We start from the raw sequence: 22,590 nt of genomic DNA, 5'->3' as shown, positions 1-22,590 counted from the left end.
AACTTTAAGCTTAAGTTACTAAAATTGTTTTTATTGCGTAAAGCTTTTGGTTACATTATTGTTAAATGCTGTTTTTTTTGCATCACAGACAATAAACAGAGAAATGTAGGTACCATAAAAAAATGCTTATAGACTGTATATATAACTTTACTTAATATCTGTGTACCATGCCGCCCCAAGCTACATGCTGACTCATTATAGCTTAACTTCAAAGACTTCTATGTGAAATATTCGGCTCATCTGAATAACTTTGAACTCTGTCCCATGGAAGTTGAATAAAAGGCTAAAAATACTGGCAAATGAGCCCCAAGCAACTACAGTATAACATCAATATATTTTCACACATACAAAAACCTGGACAGAGTACATATAGGACAATAATTTCTCATCAACCAGAAATGTTTTAATATAATAAAAAAGGGAATCGCTTACGTAAAGGTCCTATATTACTCACAGTTGACTTTTGTGAGCTTTGAGCTATGTTGTATTGTTGCCTTCTCAAAAACATACCGAGAGTTATGTTTTGTTTCATTCACACATATTTGAGTAACTGTTTCTTATTAGTCTGTCTACATCTCCAAAACTCAAAATGTTCTGTTCCACCTTGTGATGTCATGAAGTGGTAGTTTTCAAGTTAACAGCTACCTTTTGCCTTTTGTTTACAAGACATTGGTAAATTCAGGTCTTAAATAATCCAAATGATTGTAGCGAAGTTGTATGGAGTTTAAAAATACAGTAGAGCACTTCCAGTACCACATGACATCATAAGGTGGAGCATAGTGTTTTCCGTTTTGAGAGAAGAACTCAGCATAAATAGCAGCACAGCAGAGTCTGTGTGTTAAACATGTGTGAATGAAACAAAACAGAACTGGTATGTTTGTGATGAGAAAACAACATTATAATATAGATCAGAAAATAGTGTAATATGGGCCCTTTAATGATCCATTAGTAGGTATTGTATGATTGATAGCTTAATACGTTAAGGCCAGTTTAGTTAAGATGCAGCTCAATAAATTGCATTACCGATGTAAGTTATAAATTTAAAATATACTACTAAAATATAACACAAAATATAAAACCATTTTTCTCGTAGAATACACCATCTGCTCATTTCCATTAGTGCTTTGCCTGGAATGTTTCACAGTATGGCATTCAACGTATCTTAATGAAGCCACTCACAAGCCTGGATTTCTGCAGAATCAATGAGTGAAGCTCTAAACTCTTAATCTGAGGTGAGAGAAATTGGATTTTACATGTAAATCACAGGTGACCAATAAGCTCCTTGGTTTCACATACGTCACTGAAAAAAACAGATCTGATTGGACGATCATGTTTGACCAGGCTTGAGACCCAACAGAGGACGTGGGGACCAGACTGATATCAATCTGTATAAAAACACAGATATCAATATATTTGGCATTATTTTAATTACATCATTATAATGCAACCTACTGAGAAGCACCTGTATGATATAATCAAGGCACAAGGGAACAGACACAGAACAATCATAAAAAATATTGAAGGAGATAATCAAATTTAGGAATGCATATAAAAAGCTAAATCATATAAAAATTGTTTGGCTAGTTTCTCGAGTCTCTTCTGGGTTTACACAGTGTATCTTTGCAGTTTTAAGGCAACGTTGCAGTAGAATGAAATGGATAGGACAGATATAAGGTTGGCAGGACTTGGACCGTTTCACTTGCGTCCTAAAGACTCAGCCAGTTTCTTGAGTCTCTTCTTCAGCTCCAGAGGAAACTTCTCATAACATTTTTTACACACCGGCTTCATATCAAACTCAACAAATTTGTTCCTGAAAAGAAGCAAAAATATCATGTGACCACAGCTTTTGGTCTTTAACATCAAGGGTCAGTTTTACAAGGTGCAAAGCTTTGAATACAATACATATGAAATAGTTGTTAGGAATGTTAGTAGAGAGTATAAAGGTAAAATACTGTAGTGATCTGATATTTTGTGTTTAGTTGAGGGTTGACACCTTTTGTTGTTGTCATAGGCTGTGTAAAGAAATGGACTAAGTGCGTGTGATGTCACCCATAGCATTCGGCTCCAGTCAAATGTAGGTCATTGAGGCTAGCAGTTACAGAAGCCACTTTAGTGCCAAGTTCCATGTTTGGAATTCTGAGCACAAGTATCATAGCGACCAAAGAGTCAATCCAGAGTGAGGCTGTTGAAAGTAATGCCCCTGCCGCCCACACCGCTGGTTTAGCAGGGAGCGGGCACTTAGCAACGCTGTCAATCAAACCTGTTGCTAACACTAGTGGGAGCGACCTCGGCAAAAGAAGTCACCTGATTTGTCTGTTATTGATGTTCATATCTTAATTTAGGGACACAATAGTGAAATGAAAACACCAGGATCATGTAGAGCAGGTTAATATGAACATTAAGGCCAAAATGATGAGGCTCACTGCAGCAGTTACAGAGAGAGGGGTGACAGTTTTCCAATTTAAAGTGAATTGGAGCCAGAAGCGCGCCCATGATCACTTCCTATTTGGAACGCAGCCTCTAACACGCTAGCTATGTCCATTTATATATACAGTGTATGATTGTTGTTAATGTAACTCCTTTTGTATGTGACATTTGGTTACTATGCCAACAAGTTGATTTGTCTATTTGTCAGTTACTCGTCTGTTTTGGAGACTGGCTCTAGTGAGTAGAGACTGCTCTTGTTTTGGTGTGGGTTACGGCCTATGGTAGCCCCTGTGTTCAGAAAATAAACAACCAGGAGAAATTTGCTTTCCTTTCACCAGAACACTACAATACAATCTTTACAGGACATTAAGGTGACTGAGGTGAAGGCATTAAATAAATAAATTAAAAAAAATAAATATATAAAAAGGTATAAAGTTTTTTTTTTTTTTGTAAGTTTAAAAAGTCAAACCTGTTTCATACAGTGAAACATTTTAATTATTGTCAAAAAAATTAAAATCAATTAATTAATTAATTACTTTATACCGTATTATGCCGTACCACTTATGAAAGTGCAAAGATAATTATACTGTGTTTACATGTCAATAGATTAGATTTTTAAACTTGTGAAATATAGGTCATCAATAGTCAATAGTCTATCCCTTTTTTCATACAGTTAGAAATATTTTGAAAACATTATTTAAATTTAGTTTAATTGCATGTGTAAAATTTTAAACCAGAACCAAAAGAAAATACATTTCTTTATGCCCATTTCACTTTGAACTGAACCAACATTTGCACATTAAGAATTCGAAATAAATAATTTATAGTGTAATGAAATGACCTTATCTTGTACATTTACAGGATTAGCGTGGATTACACCTGAAACACGCCCTAAGTGTTGACATGAACCGCTCTGTCTAGGGGAAGATGGAGGCTTTTTTCTTGCGGTCTTTAGCCTCGCGTTCACGTCGGGCCAAACGACGCTTAAGCTCCTCAGGCAAGCGCTCGTAGCAGTGCTTACACACCGGCCTCAGGTCAATCTCTACAAACTTATCTCTGACAAACAGCAGCAGCAGCAGCCCACAAGAAGGAAAACAAGAGGAGGAGAAGGAGGAGGAGGAAGAGGAGGAAGAGAAGGAAGGTGAGGGAGAGTGAGAGAGAAAGGAGAGAGAATGAACAGAGAAACAGGAGAGACAGAAGAGGAGGAGGGGGGAGAAGATGAGGGAGAGTGAGAGAAAAAGAGGAGAGAAAGAAAAGGAGGGAGAGAGAGAGGCAAAGAGAGTGAAGCGAGAGAGTGAGTGCGACAAAGGGAGGGGAAGAGAGATATCGAGAGTGGGACGGAGGCAGGAGAAGTAAAGAAATAGCGAGAGAGAGACAAGGGGAGGGAGAGGTAGAGAGAGGACAAAGAGACAAGGAGATAGAAAGAACAGGTAAAGAAAGAGATGGAGGGAGGGTAGAGGGAGAGAGAGGTAAAGAGAAATGAGAGCGACAAGGGGGGTAGGGAGAGAGAGAGAGATAGAGAGTCGGAAGAGGGAGGGAGAGGTAGAGAGAAAGGACAAAGACAAGAGGAGATAGAAAGGAGAGGTAAAGAAAGAGATAGAGGGAGGGGTAGAGGGAGAAGAGAGCGATAGAGTGGGAGGAAGCAGAGACAAGTAAAGAGAGTAGATAGAGAGAGAATAGGAGATAGAAAGAAGCAAGTCAAAGAAAGAAGAGAGACAGGGTAGAGGGAGAGAGAGAAGGGAGAAGACGGGGAGGGAGAGGGGGTGCACAAGACACAGGTGAAGTGTTAGGACTGGACACGTGTTAAGAGACAACAGCAAAAAGGTGGGTAGTAAATGTACTTTTTGAAATATCTGTGCCTCTAAGAACTCGTTGTTCCACAGTATGGCATTAAAACTATATAACCATCTATAACAATGAAGACTTAAAGGGGATAAACCATGCCAATTTACAAGACAGATTGTGGAAAGATGTGGAAAGTTGCAAACATTCTGAGACAATACTGCCCCTGAAGTACAAATTTGGCAACAAAATCGTGTGAATATTATGTTTCAATTATGTGTGATATTGTGTCTATTTTCTCATTTGTGCTTAACTTAAAGCAGACCCATTATGCAAAATTGACTTTTCAGAGCTTTATGTTATAGTTGTTTCCTTCTCATTTACCCTCTCGAAGCTGCATTTGGAGTGATTTGTGCATACTTGAGTAATCTTTAATCACTTATTTTCAAAGCACCATATTGCCAATCAAGCCCCATTTTTATCGCCACCAGCACACGCCCACTGCTCTGTACTTACTTCGTTCTCCAATTTTATTTTCTTAATCGATGATACGTGTAGGCTAGGCAAGGCATAGCAAGGCAAGTTTATTTGTATAGCACAGTTCTTACACAAAGTAATTCAAAGTGCTTTACAGAATAAGAAAGACTGCTAGTGTTAAGTAGTGATTTTGGTACAAATGAAAGAAAAATAAAACTCACTCCATGTGATGTGCAGCTATCTATAGGAGGGGCCGACATATACACGTCTCTTTGTTGTGACGTTTAAGTTGACATCAACTCCCATTGGATGCTGCAGTTTTCTAACGCAGAAGCAATCAGACTTGTTTCTTTTATTATGTTGTTTCAAATGAATATTGCGGTTTAAAATATGCAAGTTATAACCAGGATCCACCGGGTGTCATAGGTTATAACTACAGAAAAGACAGAAGCACAATGGGTCTTCTTTACATGCATCTTTACGTTTTAAATGTCAGAATCTTCCTACCAGAATTCATTCAACTGCATTTTGCCTGCACCATTACGTCTCCTTATAATTACCTCAAACTGAAAATGTATTAAATCAGACATTAAGCCTAACTCGAATTTTGTTTAGTATTTTCCAATTCACTTTTTTATGATTTATTTTCTTATGTACATGAGTAATATTATATAAAAGTAATGATTAAATATTGGTACTACCCACCTCTGAAAAAGCAGTGGTCAAATAGTAGTTAGAAGTAGAGCAGAAAAGGCATTTTTAAAATCACATGTAACTTACTTGAGAGTGAGTTTGGCGTTACAGGTCGAGCAGGAGAAGCAGCTGACACACCAAGCCTTGTTCAGAGCAGAGACCACTGAAAAACCCAAAAAATGTTATTAACTTACTGTCTAATTGGGTTAGTGTAAAAGATTGGTGTTTCACAACTGCAGTATTCTGGTGTCACTTGGGACAGCTCTTCACTTTCTGGGTTTGCCTAATTTTGAGTTAATGTTGTCAACTTTTTTGTCTGTCCAAATTCTCCCCTATAACTGCTAGCCTCAATGAGCTTCATTTGACTGCACCTGAACACTATGGGTGACATCACACTCATGTAGTCCACATCTTTATACAGTCTATGCTTAGAACTAAAGCAGAAATGATGTAGTAAATTTTTAAATCTAGTTTAGCCCTAGAGTAGACCTGTGATTGTCCTGGTATAGACCCGGATCAGAAAGCCCAATCTTTTCTTTGGCAGTACTTGCTGTGAAACTTTGAGAGCCACTATAATAAATGATATTGTATTGTGTTCTTACCATCGCCCTCAATCACACGGTTGCAATGATAGCACACGTCTCCAAAAAGCTAAAAGAAAAGAAAAAGTACTGGTGAGAGCAACATAAAAAAGCATAGATGAGAAATGGATTGATTCTAGAAGAGTTCAAGTTGTTATGCAAAGTACTGAAAAATAAAGTTTGAAATCAGAACATGTTTAAAATATGTGTTCTGACCTGGTTGTAGTGAGTCTCGCAGTAAGCCAGTCCTTTACGTTCATAATGGCGATGTCCGAGGAAGGGCTTCTCACACTTGGCGCACACAAAATGCTGTTGATAAAGAAGAAAACATATAATATTACTACTTTAATCACCACATTAACCACTTGCATGTGAGTGTCAGACAAAAAAAAAAAATCAGTTTTCAAACAGACCTGGTCCTATGTTCCCTGAAAGAAGCTCTCCCATGTTTTATTGTTTTGTTTACTGTCATCATTTTCGTCTTCATATCACAACCACTACTGCATAACTTTGACAATAGCAACAGAGTACTTCACTTTGATAATGTGCCAGTAGATGCAGTCTTGGCGCCCTCTGCAGGTGATATGTATTTATTTCATGACAGCTAAAATCTAAATATATAAATGCCAGTTTGTAAGTACCGAGCTTCAGTCACTAACTAGGATTATTTGCCATTTTGGTTTAGTGGCACAATGTTTTTTCTACATCAATTCTTTATATTTTAAAACACAGATTATTGTGCTTTGAATATAATACAAAAGTACCAAATGATTCAGTGGCACTGTATTTTTCATGTATTTTTTTTTTGTTTTTATCCTAATCCGGTTTTGGACTTAGTTGAAAGGCAATGCATTACACCAGCTGTTTTCATAGTGTGCGCACTTCAGGCTGTATATGCTGAGTATTACAGTTGAAACCAGAAATTTACAAACACTACATAAAAAGACACATACACCGTTTTCCTTCCCTGTCTGGCATGAAATCAGACTAAACTGTTTTAGGTCAATTACGATAACCGAAATTATTTCTATTTGCTAAATGTCAGAATCATGTTTTTTAGACAATTTTTCATTACTTCAAAGTCAGAAGTTTACATATAGTAAGATAACTATGCATTTATGCATTTAACCAGATGATGAGGTCTTTGGAAGTTTCTGATAGGTTTATTGACAATATTTGAGTTAATTATAGACACAACTGTGGATGCATTTGAAGGCATACCTGAAACACACTGCTTCTTTGCGTAACATCATGGGAAAATCAAAAGAAATGAGCCTAAATATCAGGAAGAGAAGTCTGATTCATCCTTTGGTGCAATTTGCAGATGCCAGAAGGTTCCAAACAATTATACGCAAGTATAAACACCATGGGAATGTCCAGCCATCATACTGCTCACAAAGGAGACGGGCTGATATGCAGATTTTGGACCAAAGCACATTCATCTCTGGGACACAGAACCCAAGAACAAAAGAAAATACCTTGTGAAGATGCTGGCTGAAACTGGTAAGAGTGTGTCATTATCCACAGTGAAACCAGTACTATACCAACATGGACTGAAAGGCCACTCTGCCAGGAAGAAGCCATTACTCCAAAAGAAATATAAAAAAGCCAGATTACAGTTTGCAAATGCACATAGGCACAAAGACCTTCATTTTTGGAGACATGTCCTGTGGTCTGACAGAACTAAAATTGAACTGTTTGGCCAAAATGAGCATTGTTACATTTGGAGGAAAGAGGGGGAAGCTTGCAAGCCTGAAAACACCATCCCAACTGTGAAATATGGAGATGGCAGTTTTGTTGCAGGAGGGACTGGTGTACTTCACAAAATAGATAGCATCACAAAGTCCTGATCTCAATCCTATTGAAATTTTATGGGCGGACCTGAAAAGGCATGTGAGAGCAAGGCGGCCTATAAACTGCCTCAGTTACACCAGTTCTGTCAGAAGGAATGGGTCAAAATTCCGGCCAACTATTGTGAGAAGCTTGTGGAAGGATATTTGACCCAAGTCATACATTTTAAAGGCAAATTCAAAAGAAATGTGTGTGAACATCTGACTTTGAAGAAAGTAATAAAAAAAATGTCTCTCATTATTCTGGCATTTACCAAATAGAAATAATTTTGGTAATCCTAATTGACCTAAAAGTTTAGTCTGATTTCATGTCAGAAAAAAAACAAAAACAAACTATGTGTCATTTTATATGTTGTAGGTAAACTTCTGGTTTCAACTGTAGATTAGTTTCACTTCCTTTCATTCTTATTCACACTGTTTCCATACAGCAGTGTCTCTGGGCCTCACCTCGACGTGCCACTGCTTGCCCATGGCGTTAACGACCCGCCCCTCAATGGGCCGTCTGCACGCTCCGCAGATTGGGACACCCATTTTGTCATGACAGGGCAGACAGTAGAGCTCTCCTTTCAGCTCGCGCGCATCTGCTGTCAGCTCTTTACTGTGGACACAGACAAAATATAACCATTCAGAGAAAATAATGCTGTCCAAAAAGAAAGAGTTTTTACACTTGTTGCATGGAACTTTTAAACTTTGTAACAATTTAAAAAGTACACTATGTAACTTTTTTTTTTCTACCATTCTTGTGTTTGTTTCTTTCAATTGGAGGTTCTACTGCTAAAAATTCCCTTGGAAAACATGCATTCTTACGATTAGCCAACTTCTCTCCATGGAGATGGATACATTTAATGTAATGCTGTGGAACTTTCCAAACAAAGCAATAACATCTCCATAGAGACATGTGGGTTGCTGATTCTTCAAAGAGTCAAGAATAGTAAATGTGTAGCTACATTTACAGGTCTGCAATGGCAAGCAATGCTATTGTTAGCTGGTCTTCAATATATGCCAATCAGCCCCAGGGCAGCTATGGCTCCAGTACTGGCTGAGTATGGAAAACAGATGAATAATGCAAACCATGTATTCAATTCATCCATCCATCCATTTTCTTCCGCTTATCCGAGGCCGGGTCGCGGGGGCAGCAGTCTAAGCAGGGACTCCCAGACTTCCCTCACCCCGGACACGTCCTCCAGCTCCTCCGGTGGGACCCCAAGGCGTTCCCAGGCCAGCCGAGAGACATAGTCCCTCCAGCGTGTCCTGGGTCTTCCCCGGGGCCTCCTCCCGGTGGGACATGCCCAGAACACCTCCCTAGGGAGGCGTCCAGGAGGCATCCTGAGCAGATGCCCGAGCCACCTCAGCTGGTTCCTCTCAACGTGTAGGAGCAGCGGCTCTACTCCGAGCTCCTCCCGTGTGACCGAGCTCCTCACCCTATCCCTAAGGCCGCTCTGCGGAGGAAGCCCATTTCAGCCACTTGTATCCGCGATCTTATCCTTTCGGTCATTACCCAGAGCTCATGACCATAGGTGAGGGTAGGAACGTAGATTGACCGGTAAATCGAGAGCTTCGCCTTCTGGCTCAGCTCCTTCTTTACCACAACGGACCGATACAGCGACCGCATCACTGCAGACGCTGCACCGATCCGCCTGTCAATCTCCCGCTCCATCCTTCCCTCACTCGTGAACAAGACCCCGAGATACTTGAACTCCTCCACTTGGGTGCAGAGACTCACCACCCACCCGGAGAGAGCAAACCACCTTTTTCCGGTCGAGAACCATGGCCTCGGATTTGGAGGAGCTGATTCTCATCCCAGCCGCTTCACACTCGGCTGCAAACTGCCCCAGTGCCTGCTGCAGGTCCTGGCTCGAAGAAGCCATCAGGACAACATCATCTGCAAACAGCAGAGATGAAATCCTGTGGTTCCCAAACCAGGCCCCCTCCGGCCCCTGGCTGCGCCTAGAAATTCTGTCCATAAATATAATGAACAGAACCGGTGACAAAGGGCAGCCCTGGCGGAGTCCAACATGCACCGGGAACAGGTCTGACTTACTGCCGGCAATGCGAACACAGCTCCTGCTCCAGTCATACAGGGACCGGACAGCCCTTAGCAAAGAGCCCCGGACCCCATACTCCCAGAGCACCCCCCAAAGGACACCACGAGGGACACGGTCGAATGCCTTCTGCAGATCCACAAAACACATGTGGACTGGTTGGGCATACTCCCATGAGCCCTCGAGGACCCGATGAAGAGTATAGAGCTGGTCCAGTGTTCCACGACCAGGACGAAAACCACACTGCTCCTCCTGAATCCGAGGTTCGACTATCGGTCGGATTCTCCTCTCCAGTACCCTGGAATAGACCTTACCGGGAAGGCTGAGGAGTGTGATTCCCCTGTAATTGGAACACACCCTCCGGTCCCCCTTCTTATAAAGAGGGACCACCACCCCGGTTCAATTCAATTCAATTCATTTTATTTTTGTAACGCCCAAAATCACAACAACAGTTGTCTCGAAGGGCGTTCATGTTTTGGTTGATGGGGGAAACTGGAGTACCCGGAGGAAACCCATCCAGACACAGGGAGAAACATGCAAAACACCACACAGAAAGGCCTGGGCAACCCGGGGATCGAACCAAACCTTCTTGCTGTGAGGCATGAGTGTTGCCACTCAGCCACCGTGCTGCCTACACACAAAAACAAACAGGAAAATCAAACAACAGGAAAAATCAGACAAAACAAGAAAAATCGGCCAGGCGAGAAGGAGGAAGGGGAGCGGAGGAGGGCCAGGCGAGGAGGAGGAAGACCAGGCAAGGAGAAGGAGAGCCGGGCGAGGAGAAGGAGAGCCAGGCGAGGAGGAGAGGGAGACGGGTGGAGGAGGGCCAGGCGGGTAGGATGCCCCAGTGATGAGAATACACCTGTGTGGGTTAAGAGGAGGCGGAGTGTGGCAGGAACACAGGTTACACCTATGGAGCAGGACCCTGAATCCCCATGGCAGAGCTGTCTGTTGCAGCGATCCAAACCATGTATGCCATTATATACCATCCATATTCATAATCCAATATTATTTAGCCACATTTTGGTCCTTTATAGACTTCTCCAAATGATTTAAACCTTGTCCTAAGTATAGGTCAGATAATAACATTATTGCTTAAATTTAATTCTAATATCAAGTAACCAGCCATATATATTACTATAACAAAGATTACTGTGCCATTGTTGAAACGGTTTGGAGGTGGAGTGAGGGTAGATTTGACAACTATAGTAATAGAGTAGATAGAAGCAGATACTGCCGTAGTACTGACCCACAGTTGCTGCAGTTGAAGTGGTCTGGGTGATAAGGGTCGTTCTTAAAAATCAGCGGCTGCTCTTCGATGATGGCATGGCACTTTTGGCAGATGTATTTGCCCAAACCTCGAGCTTTTTCGCGGTTATGGCATGGGCGACACAGATGCCTAGAAAAAAAAAAAATACAATGAAATGTCAATGCGTCAAAAATCTAGTTACAACTATGAAATATCCTGTCTAAACCGCTCGGAAACCGGTAGTGATTGCTGAGTGAGTTGCCAGCTTGACAGGCCTAAGTAGCCATATTAGGACAGTAATGGGACGGGGTATAGACCTGCCGGCGTTCTTGACAAAGCCCACGTCGGCGAGGACAGCCTGGCAAATGTCGCAGCAGAAGCAGTCGGGGTGCCAGCTGTTGTTCATGGCCTTTATGACGCGCCCGATGATGAACTCCCCTGAGGACACAAAGAGGGAGCTGTCAATGTCAGGAGAGGGAAAAATCAATTTACGAAAATACAGGAATGGGACTTGGCACTGTCACAGATATAGCTGGAATAATTCTCCTTTTCCCCTATTTTACGTGTAGACTTAGGAAATGGATGGCAGATGTTTGAATTTTTGAATTAAAATATCCTATAATAGATTTGAATATGTAATAAATATCCAAAAAGGAACAAACAAACACTCATTTATTTTAGTCTTTTTTTAAATGTACCTTAAAGAAGAACTATTGTGCTTGTGTCTGCTGTATAGTTATAATCTATGACCACCGTGGATTATTATGTTATAATTTGAACATTTTAAATCACAATATTCATGTAAAAGGACTTAATTAAAGAAACAGCTTCACTGACTTCAGTATTAGAAAACTGTGGTGACAGCAAAGAACAGTGTAGCTGTCAGCCCCTTCTATAGAAAGGTGCAGATCACACTAGTGAGTAGCTGATTTTTCTTCATTTGTACCAAAATGACTACGCAATGATGTCAAAACCTACATGTATCACTGATTAAGAAAATAAAATTGAAGAACATAATAAGCAGAGAGCAGTGGGTGTATGTCAGTGGCGGTGAAAACGGGGATTGAGCAGAAGAATGGTGTCTTGAAAATAAGAAATTAAAGATTGCTCAAACATGCACAAATCACTCCAAAAACAACTTCAAGAGGATAAATGAGAGAGATAAGAAAACAACTATAACATGGTTAAAAGTCAATAATAGGTCTGCTTTAAAAATAAATAAATAAATAACAAACTTGCAATATCTTCTTCCATACAACTGTATATGACTGCATTCTATGGTTAATTTCTAAGTAGTTTTACTTTAGTGAAAGTCAACACATACAAGTATATTTTAGCACATTTCTGATTAATTGCCATGTGACGCTGGGATAATAACAAAAAATGTGATATTCATTTTTTTGTCAATATTGCCATCTAGCATAACCTAAGCCCACAGAACACAAAGACACCACAATGAAACCCGTTCATCCCACTTCCATGTTCTCTGTGGGATGCAGCTATTTAACACAAGAACAAGAAAGTCTTTGTCTGAGAAGAGCCACATTTTTATCATTACTACGCCGGTATTGGTGCAGCACAAAGAAATATCAGTCCTCAGGAAATTAGTATTATATATTTTAAACTTACAAGATGCAAATTAGTAGTGTCCCATGCCAGATTTAGGGTCAGGGTGTGACAACCTTGACTAAACAGTTGGATGGATGGGAGCCTCTTTGTGTACACTTACCACACTGGTGACAGCACGGGGCAAACAGCATCTGGAAATCATGCTCACAATATTTCCTTCCTTCAAACTGTAAACAAAGAAACAGTTTGACAGAATAATTATACAATGCATTTTATTGTTGGCCTGAGCTAGAATGTGATGTCACTCATTCAGATCAACATAGGGGTTATAATCTGGTTATTTATGCAAGTGCCTAGATCCCTTATCTGGTTATATTTATCCGCATGACAACTCAACCATGTAATCAGAATTTTTATTGTATGTTACTAAATTATGCTTGCGTGGGGAAGCTGGCCAATGTGGTCTTAAGTAGGAGGCAGATTCAGAAAAAAATCCCATTCAACCAAAAATGTATTCAAGTTCACTGTGGCAAAATCATGCATATTTACAAAAATGAACTGTGCTCAACTTAATTTCTGTTTCTTTTGATTAACAAAACTAAAGAAAAACCCACATGTACCAGGCTACTAGACTAAAGGTGCCATGCCATCATCATAGACTTTTATATTCTCCTCAGTAAGAAGGACCTCCCCCAGGTAAGTACAATTCTTCACATAGGTTGTAACTTTAGCAGCATGTCAAACGTAACTGCAACATTTACATGGGCCTAACCCAAAATAAAACTACAAACACTGAAATATTTAAAGCAAAATACACAAATACACTGAAAAAACAAACAAACTTAAACCAGTTCTCCCCTCCATTTAGACCTCACCCAAAGGTGTTAAAAATGGCCAACATTAGCATGTCCCTCTGTGGACCATATGAAAACTCAGGTACGTATGGAAATTATGTGCATGTGTTTAACTGAAATGAATAGCTTCAACCAAAAAAAATCTTTAAAGTAATTTATGTGTATGTGTGGTATTTAACTTAAAGGTGTGCTATGACAAATCAAAATAAATTTGGGCTAGCTAAGTCTAGCTGTTTTGTTGATGTTTATGGCAAAATTATGGTAAATGAACAAACGTATAAATTAACTGAACACTGTGACAAAGCAAGTTCCTTTGTTCCATTAAACTCACTTTTAATTCAGTTACTCACAATATGGGTTAAGGCAGAATATTGCAGATCTACTGGTACCTCATAAAAGAGTCCATCAGGAAACTGCTGGAAACACTGGGCGCAGACAAAGCACTGCTCATGGTAAAGCTCTCCGTTGCTGTTGACGATCTTCTCTGTCGCAGCAAAACCACTCTTACACCGCTCACAGTTTGCAGAGGCAAGGGCGTTGGCGATACTGTCAGGAGACCAAAGGAGTCATTTCAGAACCCAATCCTTATAATTACATTGTGGTGGTTAAAAATAGTTCTAAATGAGGAGCTACATACTATTATGGTTTACTTGTATTATTATTACTTTACCATTATGTTTTTAAATATAATGCGTAGCGTTTTAGTGTAAGGAAACATGCTAAATTTCTTCTGGTTGTTTATTTTTGGAATGCAAGGGCGACTGTAGAATAATGTACGGTAAAATATATTTTACAACATTGCCAGTGAGTGAAAAATAATCCAAAAAGTTAGCACATTTCTCAAAAAGTAGTAATGGTCTTGTAGCTTGGTAATAAGATGATCTTCAATTAATGTTTATATTCTGCAGATAAAATTGAAGTCATTATGTCCAAATCCAGTGCATTTTTGACAGTTATTTTGATGACATTTCATCTGAAGTAACAATTATAACTGCGTTTCAATAATTTTTTTCCACTTTACCCATTTTGTCCTGAACAAAACAAGAATCAGGGAATAAAAATGGGGACAATAGGGGCAGCATTTATAAGATGAATCAGGAGGTGCCATGTCCAAACCAAATACTTTGACTATTTTGGATGACAATATTTAACTTCAGTTGTATTTGAAGTAACCCATCTGCCTGTTTTGACTTGACAACAATGAAAATGGGGCCTAAGGGCACTGCTAATATCAAAACATATCTTGCCAATGAATTACTATTTCCTGTTAGAGCAGCAGCTGCACTGTGGAGGAGGGAAATAACTGAATCACTCAACTCGATTACACAGGAGGAGAGCCATCCCCAAATTTAGGAATGGAACATGAACCTACACTATATAAATGTAAACGTGGGTACCTTGTTATGGTTGTCAAATAAAAAAACAAAACAATATAAAACCATTTTAAATCCCACTTTTTGCAATACTAATAATCAAGCAACAGACAGGAACATAATCATAACAGCCTTTACTATACAGAGAAGTTACTAAACGATCAGTAAACGATCAGTAAAACTAAATGGCCGATTAAACATCCACATAACACAATACGATAGAAATGAATGAATGACAGACACGAAAAAGTACGAAAATGGTCCGAAAATGTAAAAGTATCTGATGTGATATGATTAGCTTGTTAGCATCAAAGCTAACTAGCTGACTAGATGGCAGAGATTTCTAGCGGTTTTTAGTCATAATACTCACCTGCCCGGCATCCCTGCTACCCCCAACATCGCCGATAAGTTCCGTAGATTTAGCGACAAAAATAAAAATGCACTGATTTCAACTTTGGTGGGAAATATTAGGCAAACTTTGCGGGGAACACCCAGGGGAGACGGGTCCAGACTACTCCCTCAGTGCAGGGCGGGGGTTGCCAGATCAGAGAAATGCCATCCTCAAATCGGACACTTTTTCCTCTTTAGGCAGCTCAAGCGTGTCCGTGCGTACTGGCGCCACCTGCTGTTTGAAGAAAATTACTTTTTATTGTTAATTTTGATCATGTTTTGACTTTCTTCTCTTAAAAGTGCGCACAGTTTCAAGAGCTAAAACAGACTACCACAATGGTAAGTTAAACACATTTAAACGTATCATATACTATACATAGACTGTATAGTATGAGGATATAGTTTACAGTTCCCAGATATTTCAAAACGTGATTATTTTTTGTGGTTAAAATTGCTAGCTTAGGTCAACAATACATCTGACAGGCATTTGTCCTCACATTTTCACGAATATAGGGAGTTATATTTAAATAACGTGGCCAAATATGCAATTTCAAGTGTGATTAATTAGGCAAATGTTTAATATTTCACATTTTACAGTAACTTGGGAACGCAAACTTTATATTATGTTGATCTGTCCAGGTTTAAGTGTAATTCTCTCTTATATGCACAAGAGGGCGCTGTTATACTGTGGTGTAAATGGTGAAACTCAGTGAATCCAGGTGAGATTAAACGTTTTATTATGCCATTGATTAGGTAGTGCCATCCCGTCCTCAAGTCTCACTGATTAATAATCCTGCAGGAAGAGCTCTGTACCTTTTATTGATTTTATTTTTATGAGCATGTGTGTTTTGTTCATGGCTCCGGCTCCTTCCCTGCGCTCTTATTCAGACCAAGGCCCTGCTCTGATTGTGTTCTTCATAAATGATGCAGCTGCATTAGTGTCACCCCTATAGGAGGAGGCACTTTAGGCGCCAAGATTTACTATTAGTCCTTAAAATCACATTTTTCTGTTTTTATTTGAAAGAGATGCAAGACCTGAGATAAATGGAGAACCTAAAATGAGCACTTAAAACAGCCTACACACACAAACCTGTTTAAAGGAACTATATTTCACTATTTTATGGTCTATGTTATTATGTTGTTTCCTCATCAAAAACATACCTGGAGTTGAGTTTTGTTTCATTCACATATGTTTAACACACAAACCCTGCATATTTAGACTGGCTTCTTCTCTCCAACAGAAAACACTCTATTCCACCGTGTGATGTCATGTGGTGCTCCACTGTGGTTTTTAAACTCCATACACCTATACTAGAATCATTTGGATAATTTTAGCCCAGGAATTGCCACTCTCCATTAAACAAAAGGTAAAAGGTAGCTGCTACTACTACTACTACTTCATAACAATGTAGAACCGAGCGGGTTGAGCTTTGGAGATGTAGACAGAGTAGTAATAAATGGTTACTCAAACATCTGTGAACGAAACAAAACACAACTCCAGGTATGTTTTGAGGAGGTAACAGCATTATAACATGGCTTAAAACTCACAACTGTCAATTTTGTGTAATATAGGAGCTTTAAGTAATATGACATTATGCTGTTGTGAGTTATGAATCACTCTGCAGCTGTTGAAAATATCTCACACTTTCCACTTCTCAAAATGGCAGAGGTAAAAAGGACACAATCAGATTTGTTGAGGTAATATGATGCTGTAGTCACTGTGGTCACATCACTTTTACACTGAGAATGTATTTACCATCGGATTCTTCACTCTGGGGGTTTGAGCTAATATAAAACTGTGTGACTTACAGAAAACACTTAGATAGATATAGATCTTTTTTTAAATATTCTGCTAAATATGAGGACAATTGTGTCAAACTGATCCTCCAGCTTTTGACCAAGATTTTGTATTAAGATCTAAAACTTGCGTGTTTGTCCACTTATCTGAAAGTTAGCGGTTCAAATCCCTCTCTTGACGCAAAAACATCATTGGTTGAGTGGTCAGATCTTATCCACTGACCCACGAGTTGGCGGTGCGATTCCAGCTCCTAGAGTTGAATGTTATTGTTGTGTCCTTAGGCAAGACACTTAACCCACCTTGCCCTCAGTGTCAGCGTACACTGGTGTATGAATGTGTTTGTGAATGGATGACTAGCTCCTTTTAGTGCCTTAAAGGTGGAAAAGTGCTGTATAAAAATGTGACCATTTACCATTTAAACAGACTAAAATTCAAGTATTTATTTAAAGGCGCACTATGTAACTTTTTTGGTGAAGGGTCAGCCACCTGCTTGTCTCCATGGACATATTATTACTTTGTCTTAAATGTCCTTCAACATGGCATTGAAACATATCTATGTAGCATTTATTCAATTCCATTGTTTTTATTGCAAAAATTGTGAGTGGGGTTGCCTCTACACACAGATCTGACCTGTAACCTGGCATGTTGGCATCAGAAATACATTTAATACCTTACTCTGGAACATTCTTGGCATAGCAGTAATACCTCCATGGAGACCGGCAGATTGGGGACCTTCTTCTTTTAATTACAGATGTCTTTATGTCTGAAAATAACTTGAAAAACATAAAAACGTACTGTGAGCGGGCTGCCTCTCCAGAGATCTGACTCGTCCCTTGGCATGTACACTGCCATGCCATTTATGTTTATGTATTATCGCTCTTGTAAAGTGGGGCAAACCATTTTAACAAGATTTCTAATACTTTCATTTTCTGATTCTGCTCACTTTCATTACAGCCAGTGAAACGTCCCCACAGAGACTTAAACTGTGGGTCCGCAGAGTCCCTTTAGACAGACTTTGGTTAAATATGAGACATCTGTCCAGTCTTCAAGGCCCATTGCAGCCTGTGATTCTGAATGGGGCTGGAGCCAACGTGGCATAAGGGACATTACGCTGTGGAGTTGTCTCTTTTTATGGGATGCACTAAACGGGAATGTCTTCACAGAGAGTTATTTAACACATGGACAGTCTGAGAACATCAACTGCAGACTCCACTGGATACATGTTCATTAAAGGGCCTATATTACGCTGTTTTCCGATCTGTGTTATAATGTTGTTTCCTCATCACAAACAGACCTGGAATTGTGTTTTGTTTCATTCACATATGTTTAACACACAAACCCTGCCTATTTAGGCTGAGTTCTTCTCTCAAACTGAAAAAAACTCTTCTCCACCTTGTGATGTCATGTGGTAATACAGGAAGTGCTCCACTGTGTTTTTAAACTCCATACACCTTCACTAGGATCATTTGGATCATTTCAGTCCGGAATTTCTAATCTCTACTAAATAAAAGGTAAGAGGTAGCTATTTGAAAACAACTACTTAATGACATCACAAGGTGGAACAGTTCATTTTGAGCTTTGGAGATGTGGAGATGCTAATAATAAAGGGTTACTCAGACTTAGTAAAAGACAAAATTTAAATCTGTCAACTGGACAAATCGTTGTAAGAATGAAGATGTTTCACTGCTCATCCATTCTTCAGTTCAGAACTGAAGAAGTGGCTATAAATCAGACCTGGATGACTGAGGGATTACACAGACGTGTTACTCAGACTTGTGTGAATGAAACGAAACACAACTTTGGGTATGTTTTTGAGGAGGTATCAACATTATAACAGGGCTAAAATTTCACAAGAGTCAATTTTGTGTAATATAAACTACAGCAGCCACTAGCGGCATTTAGATATCTATTTTGTGAGCTTTTTTTAAATAATTGACTCCATATACATTACAAATTCCTGTATATTCCTAATACTACAAATAATTTATAAAAAAGTAAAATCACAGAAGAAATAGGTCATTCAGAAGCTAGCTATCCAAAAGTTTCTATTTAAAATAACCCATCACATCTGACCCTTAGCTTGGCTTGGTTCTGCTTGTCTCCAATATAGAGATTGCTGTGCCTGTAATGTTCCACAGTATGGCATTAAACTTAATAAAAAGCGGCTTGGATAAGCGGCAGAACATCTTCACTCACATGTTTTTCAAGCCAGTAAAAACACATATAATTGAATAAATGCAAGATAGATATGTTTAATGCCATACTGTGGAACATTCCAGACAAAGTAATAACATCTCCAGAGAGACAGACAAGTGCCAGGCTATACACCAGAAATGTTACACAGTGAACCTTTAGAATCATTCCTCATTGTATGAAGATTGTACCTATAGTTGTAGTAACAAGACAGTGAAGTAATAGTTCTGTCTAGCTGTTGAAGGACACTTGCTGTGATGATGGAAAATATAAGATTGTATTGTCTTTTTTTTTTTTTCTAAAACTGGATTTGTTGTATCAGCGACAGTGAAAGGCAGTGTGAAATTAAGAGTGACTTTAACATAATTGGCACTGTCCCTTTAAGACTGTGGAGCAGTTGTGATTGGCCTGAAGGCTGTTTATGTGCAGTGATCAGAGAGGGGTCCCGAGCAGCAGGTAGCTCCTCCTCACTCCTCTCTGCTCCTCTCTCAAGTCCAGGTCTAGTCCTGGCACTAGTCCTTGTCTAGTCCTTGTTTATACCTCGTCTAGTCCTTGAGTTCTCCCAGTTTAGTCCTCGTCTAGTTCTGATTTAGTCTAGTTTACTTTTTGTTTAGTCCTGGTCTGGTCTTGGTCTTGGTCTTGCCCTGATCCAGTCCTGGTCAAATCTTGGTTCAGTTCTGGTCTAGTCTAACTCTCAGTCCTGATTTAGTACAGTCTACAGGGTCTAATCCTAGTTTAGTCCATCTTGAGTCCTCGTCTAGTCCACAGTCATGAGTTCAGTTTCAGAGCCGTTGGTGAGGGGGGGCAGTGGCAGGTCGGCCCCAAAGAGACACAAGAGCGTCCGGAAGAATTCTCGGAGACTCTACTCCTCGTACCAGGACCACCAGGGGTAAGTCGTTTGGGCATTTCCTCCAGTTTATGTGATTAGTCTACTGCCAAATCAAATCATCAAGTCCTGTCTGTAAAGTAATGTTATTTACAAGTCTTTGAAGTGCATCACTTATTTAATTTCACTCTTCATGGTATTTCTTATTAACTTGTATTGTTTTAAACTTAGATGTGTAATTCTATATCTGTGTAAACCCTCAGTCCTCCAGATCTGATCCATGGCAAAAGACGAAGTTTAAATCTGTCAACTGGACAAACAACGGTTACAACGATTTGTCCAGTTGACAGATTTAAACTTCGTCTTTTACCTGTTATTCTATGTTATAAGAGATAGGGCTATCAATCAATAATCGAAACTAAAACTTGTACAGTATTAGAATTAGATGCTCATTTGAACACGTATTGGTATTTAAAGGTTCTATATTACACAAAATTGACTTTTGTGAGCTTTAAGCCATGTTATAATGTCTTACCTTATTAAAAACATATCTGGAGTTGTGTTTTGTTTCCTTTGCACATATTTGAATAACCCTGCATTATTAGTCTGTCTGCATCTCCAAATCTCAAAGTGCTCTGTTCCACCTTGTGATGTCATGAAGCGGTAGTTTTCAAGTTAACAGCGACCTTTTACCTTTAGTTCAGTAGAGATTGGAAATGATCCAAGTGATTCTAGTGAAGGTGTATGGAGTTTAAAAACACAGTGGAGCACTTCCTATATTACGGCATGACATCACAAGGTGGAACAGAGTGTTTTCAGTTTGAGAGATGAACTCAGCCTAAATATGCAGGGTTTGTGTGTTAAACATGTGTGAATGAAACGAAACACAACTCTGGGTATGTTTGTGATAAGGAAACATTATAACATAGATCAGAAAAAAGCGTGATATGCGTCAGAAAAAAGCGTGAAAATTACAAAAATAGGACAAAATTGGGAGTTTTTCTAAATTGTCTGAGGAAGATAACCTGTATTATTTTGTGTTGAAAATGATTCTATTGTCACATGAATCATTATCAAGCATGTAGTCTGTTCCTTAGTATCAAAAGGCAGTTTAATTTTTTTGTATATTCTCTTGTCTCTGCTGTTTTATGTCTTTTCCAGTTGCAAACTTAAATTAACTAACCTCATTTACTTAAATTTGAAACAACCGCGGAAATGTTATGAATACAACACAGTCTCTACTCTCTCCTACAGCAATGCCTACCTTCTGATAAGTGGCCTATTAATATGGCTATTTGAACATATATGCATGCATGAACACACACCACCAGCACTTTGTTTTGTGCTTTGGTCTGATTTGTTCAATGCTACACCCATAAGTACATATTTATTCTGTGTGTTTTAGGAGAAACAAATCTCAAATGATAATATTTGTAATAATAATGATATGACAACAAAACAAACAAGTATGCAAGTCCTTATAAAATATTAAAAACAGGAGCAGGTGTGTATATAAAAGCGATTGTGATTGTGTCACCAACATATCCAGTTTTGCTTTTCCTTAGAGTATATTCCATTTTTGTGAAGAAAACATCTAAAAGCCCTCTTTCCCATCTCAGTTTTAGTGTGGCTCATCCTTATGCCTTATGCAGTCATGTGATCTGAGATTAAATGTTCCAGTATCAATGATTAGCAAGTAGGTGAGGTATTCTGGCAGTTTTTGAAGTAGTCCCTTATAGATACGTTTCATACAGCACTGTTTTCTTCTGACAGACAGTGATGGTCGACCTGATGTTTAAGGGTTATAAATAAACCCTATACATCTTACCAGCTTCATTACTTGATACTTTTTTAAAAATTTATTGATAGAATTGTTCCCCAAAAGTAACCGCATTTCCTATATGTATATGTGTGTGTGTGTGTGCGTGCAGGGGGGTGAGTGTGTGTGTGGGTGTGTGTATATATATATATATATATATATATATATATATATATATATATATATATATATATATATATATATATATATATATATATATATATATATATATATATATATATATATCTTGCCATATATATATATATATATATAAGGCAAGACAGACAAACATAGTGACCAGTCATATACAGTAGTGACAAGTGATGATAATACATACAAGACATACAAGACATTCAAGACTTACCAAGATATAACGTAGTATAATAATAATAATAATATATAATTATAATAATAATATATAATTATAATAATATATAATTGTATATATGTATATAATAATAATACATAATTGTATGTGACAAGGCTGTGTGTGTGTATGTGTGATATTTCCATGATTTTGGAGGAGAGTACTAATACTAGTAATTTGTAAGTGATATAGATATAGAGAATGTAAATGCGGAAAAACAAGTACAAAAATAATAATAGTAAATTGTGAATTCTATAGTCTTGGATCATTTTATCTCACACTTGTTGCCCCTGTGTGTGC

At 38.8% G+C, this 22,590-nt stretch overlaps 2 protein-coding genes across 2 annotated transcripts in view; one reads left to right on the top strand and one right to left on the bottom strand.

Moving 5' to 3' along the window:
* Nucleotides 1-15: 15 nt before the first annotated feature.
* LOC117391689 (LIM and senescent cell antigen-like-containing domain protein 1) lies at nt 16-15,438 on the bottom strand. The gene is made up of 10 exons (XM_033989572.2): nt 15,268-15,438; nt 13,914-14,070; nt 12,831-12,897; nt 11,419-11,539; nt 11,102-11,251; nt 8,258-8,408; nt 6,177-6,269; nt 5,982-6,030; nt 5,467-5,542; nt 16-1,810 (listed from the first exon to the last, which is right to left on the bottom strand). The coding sequence occupies exons 1-10, from the start codon at nt 15,294-15,296 to the stop codon at nt 1,696-1,698; spliced, it is 1,008 nt and encodes a 335-aa protein (XP_033845463.1). The 5' UTR covers nt 15,297-15,438; the 3' UTR covers nt 16-1,695.
* Nucleotides 15,439-20,048: 4,610 nt separating this feature from the next.
* LOC117389442 (transmembrane channel-like protein 3) overlaps nt 20,049-22,590 on the top strand; it is a 28,280-nt gene continuing 25,738 nt past the window's right edge. The window contains exon 1 of the mRNA XM_055232568.1: nt 20,049-20,167. Coding sequence (XP_055088543.1) covers nt 20,049-20,167 — 119 coding nt within the window. The remainder of the gene's footprint in view (nt 20,168-22,590) is intronic.

This window comes from Periophthalmus magnuspinnatus, chromosome 3, assembly GCF_009829125.3.
Source record: "Periophthalmus magnuspinnatus isolate fPerMag1 chromosome 3, fPerMag1.2.pri, whole genome shotgun sequence".
In the NCBI taxonomy this organism is placed as follows: domain Eukaryota; kingdom Metazoa; phylum Chordata; class Actinopteri; order Gobiiformes; family Gobiidae; genus Periophthalmus; species Periophthalmus magnuspinnatus.
Note: the sequence above shows the minus strand (reverse complement) of the source record. Positions and strands in the feature narration are given on the sequence as shown.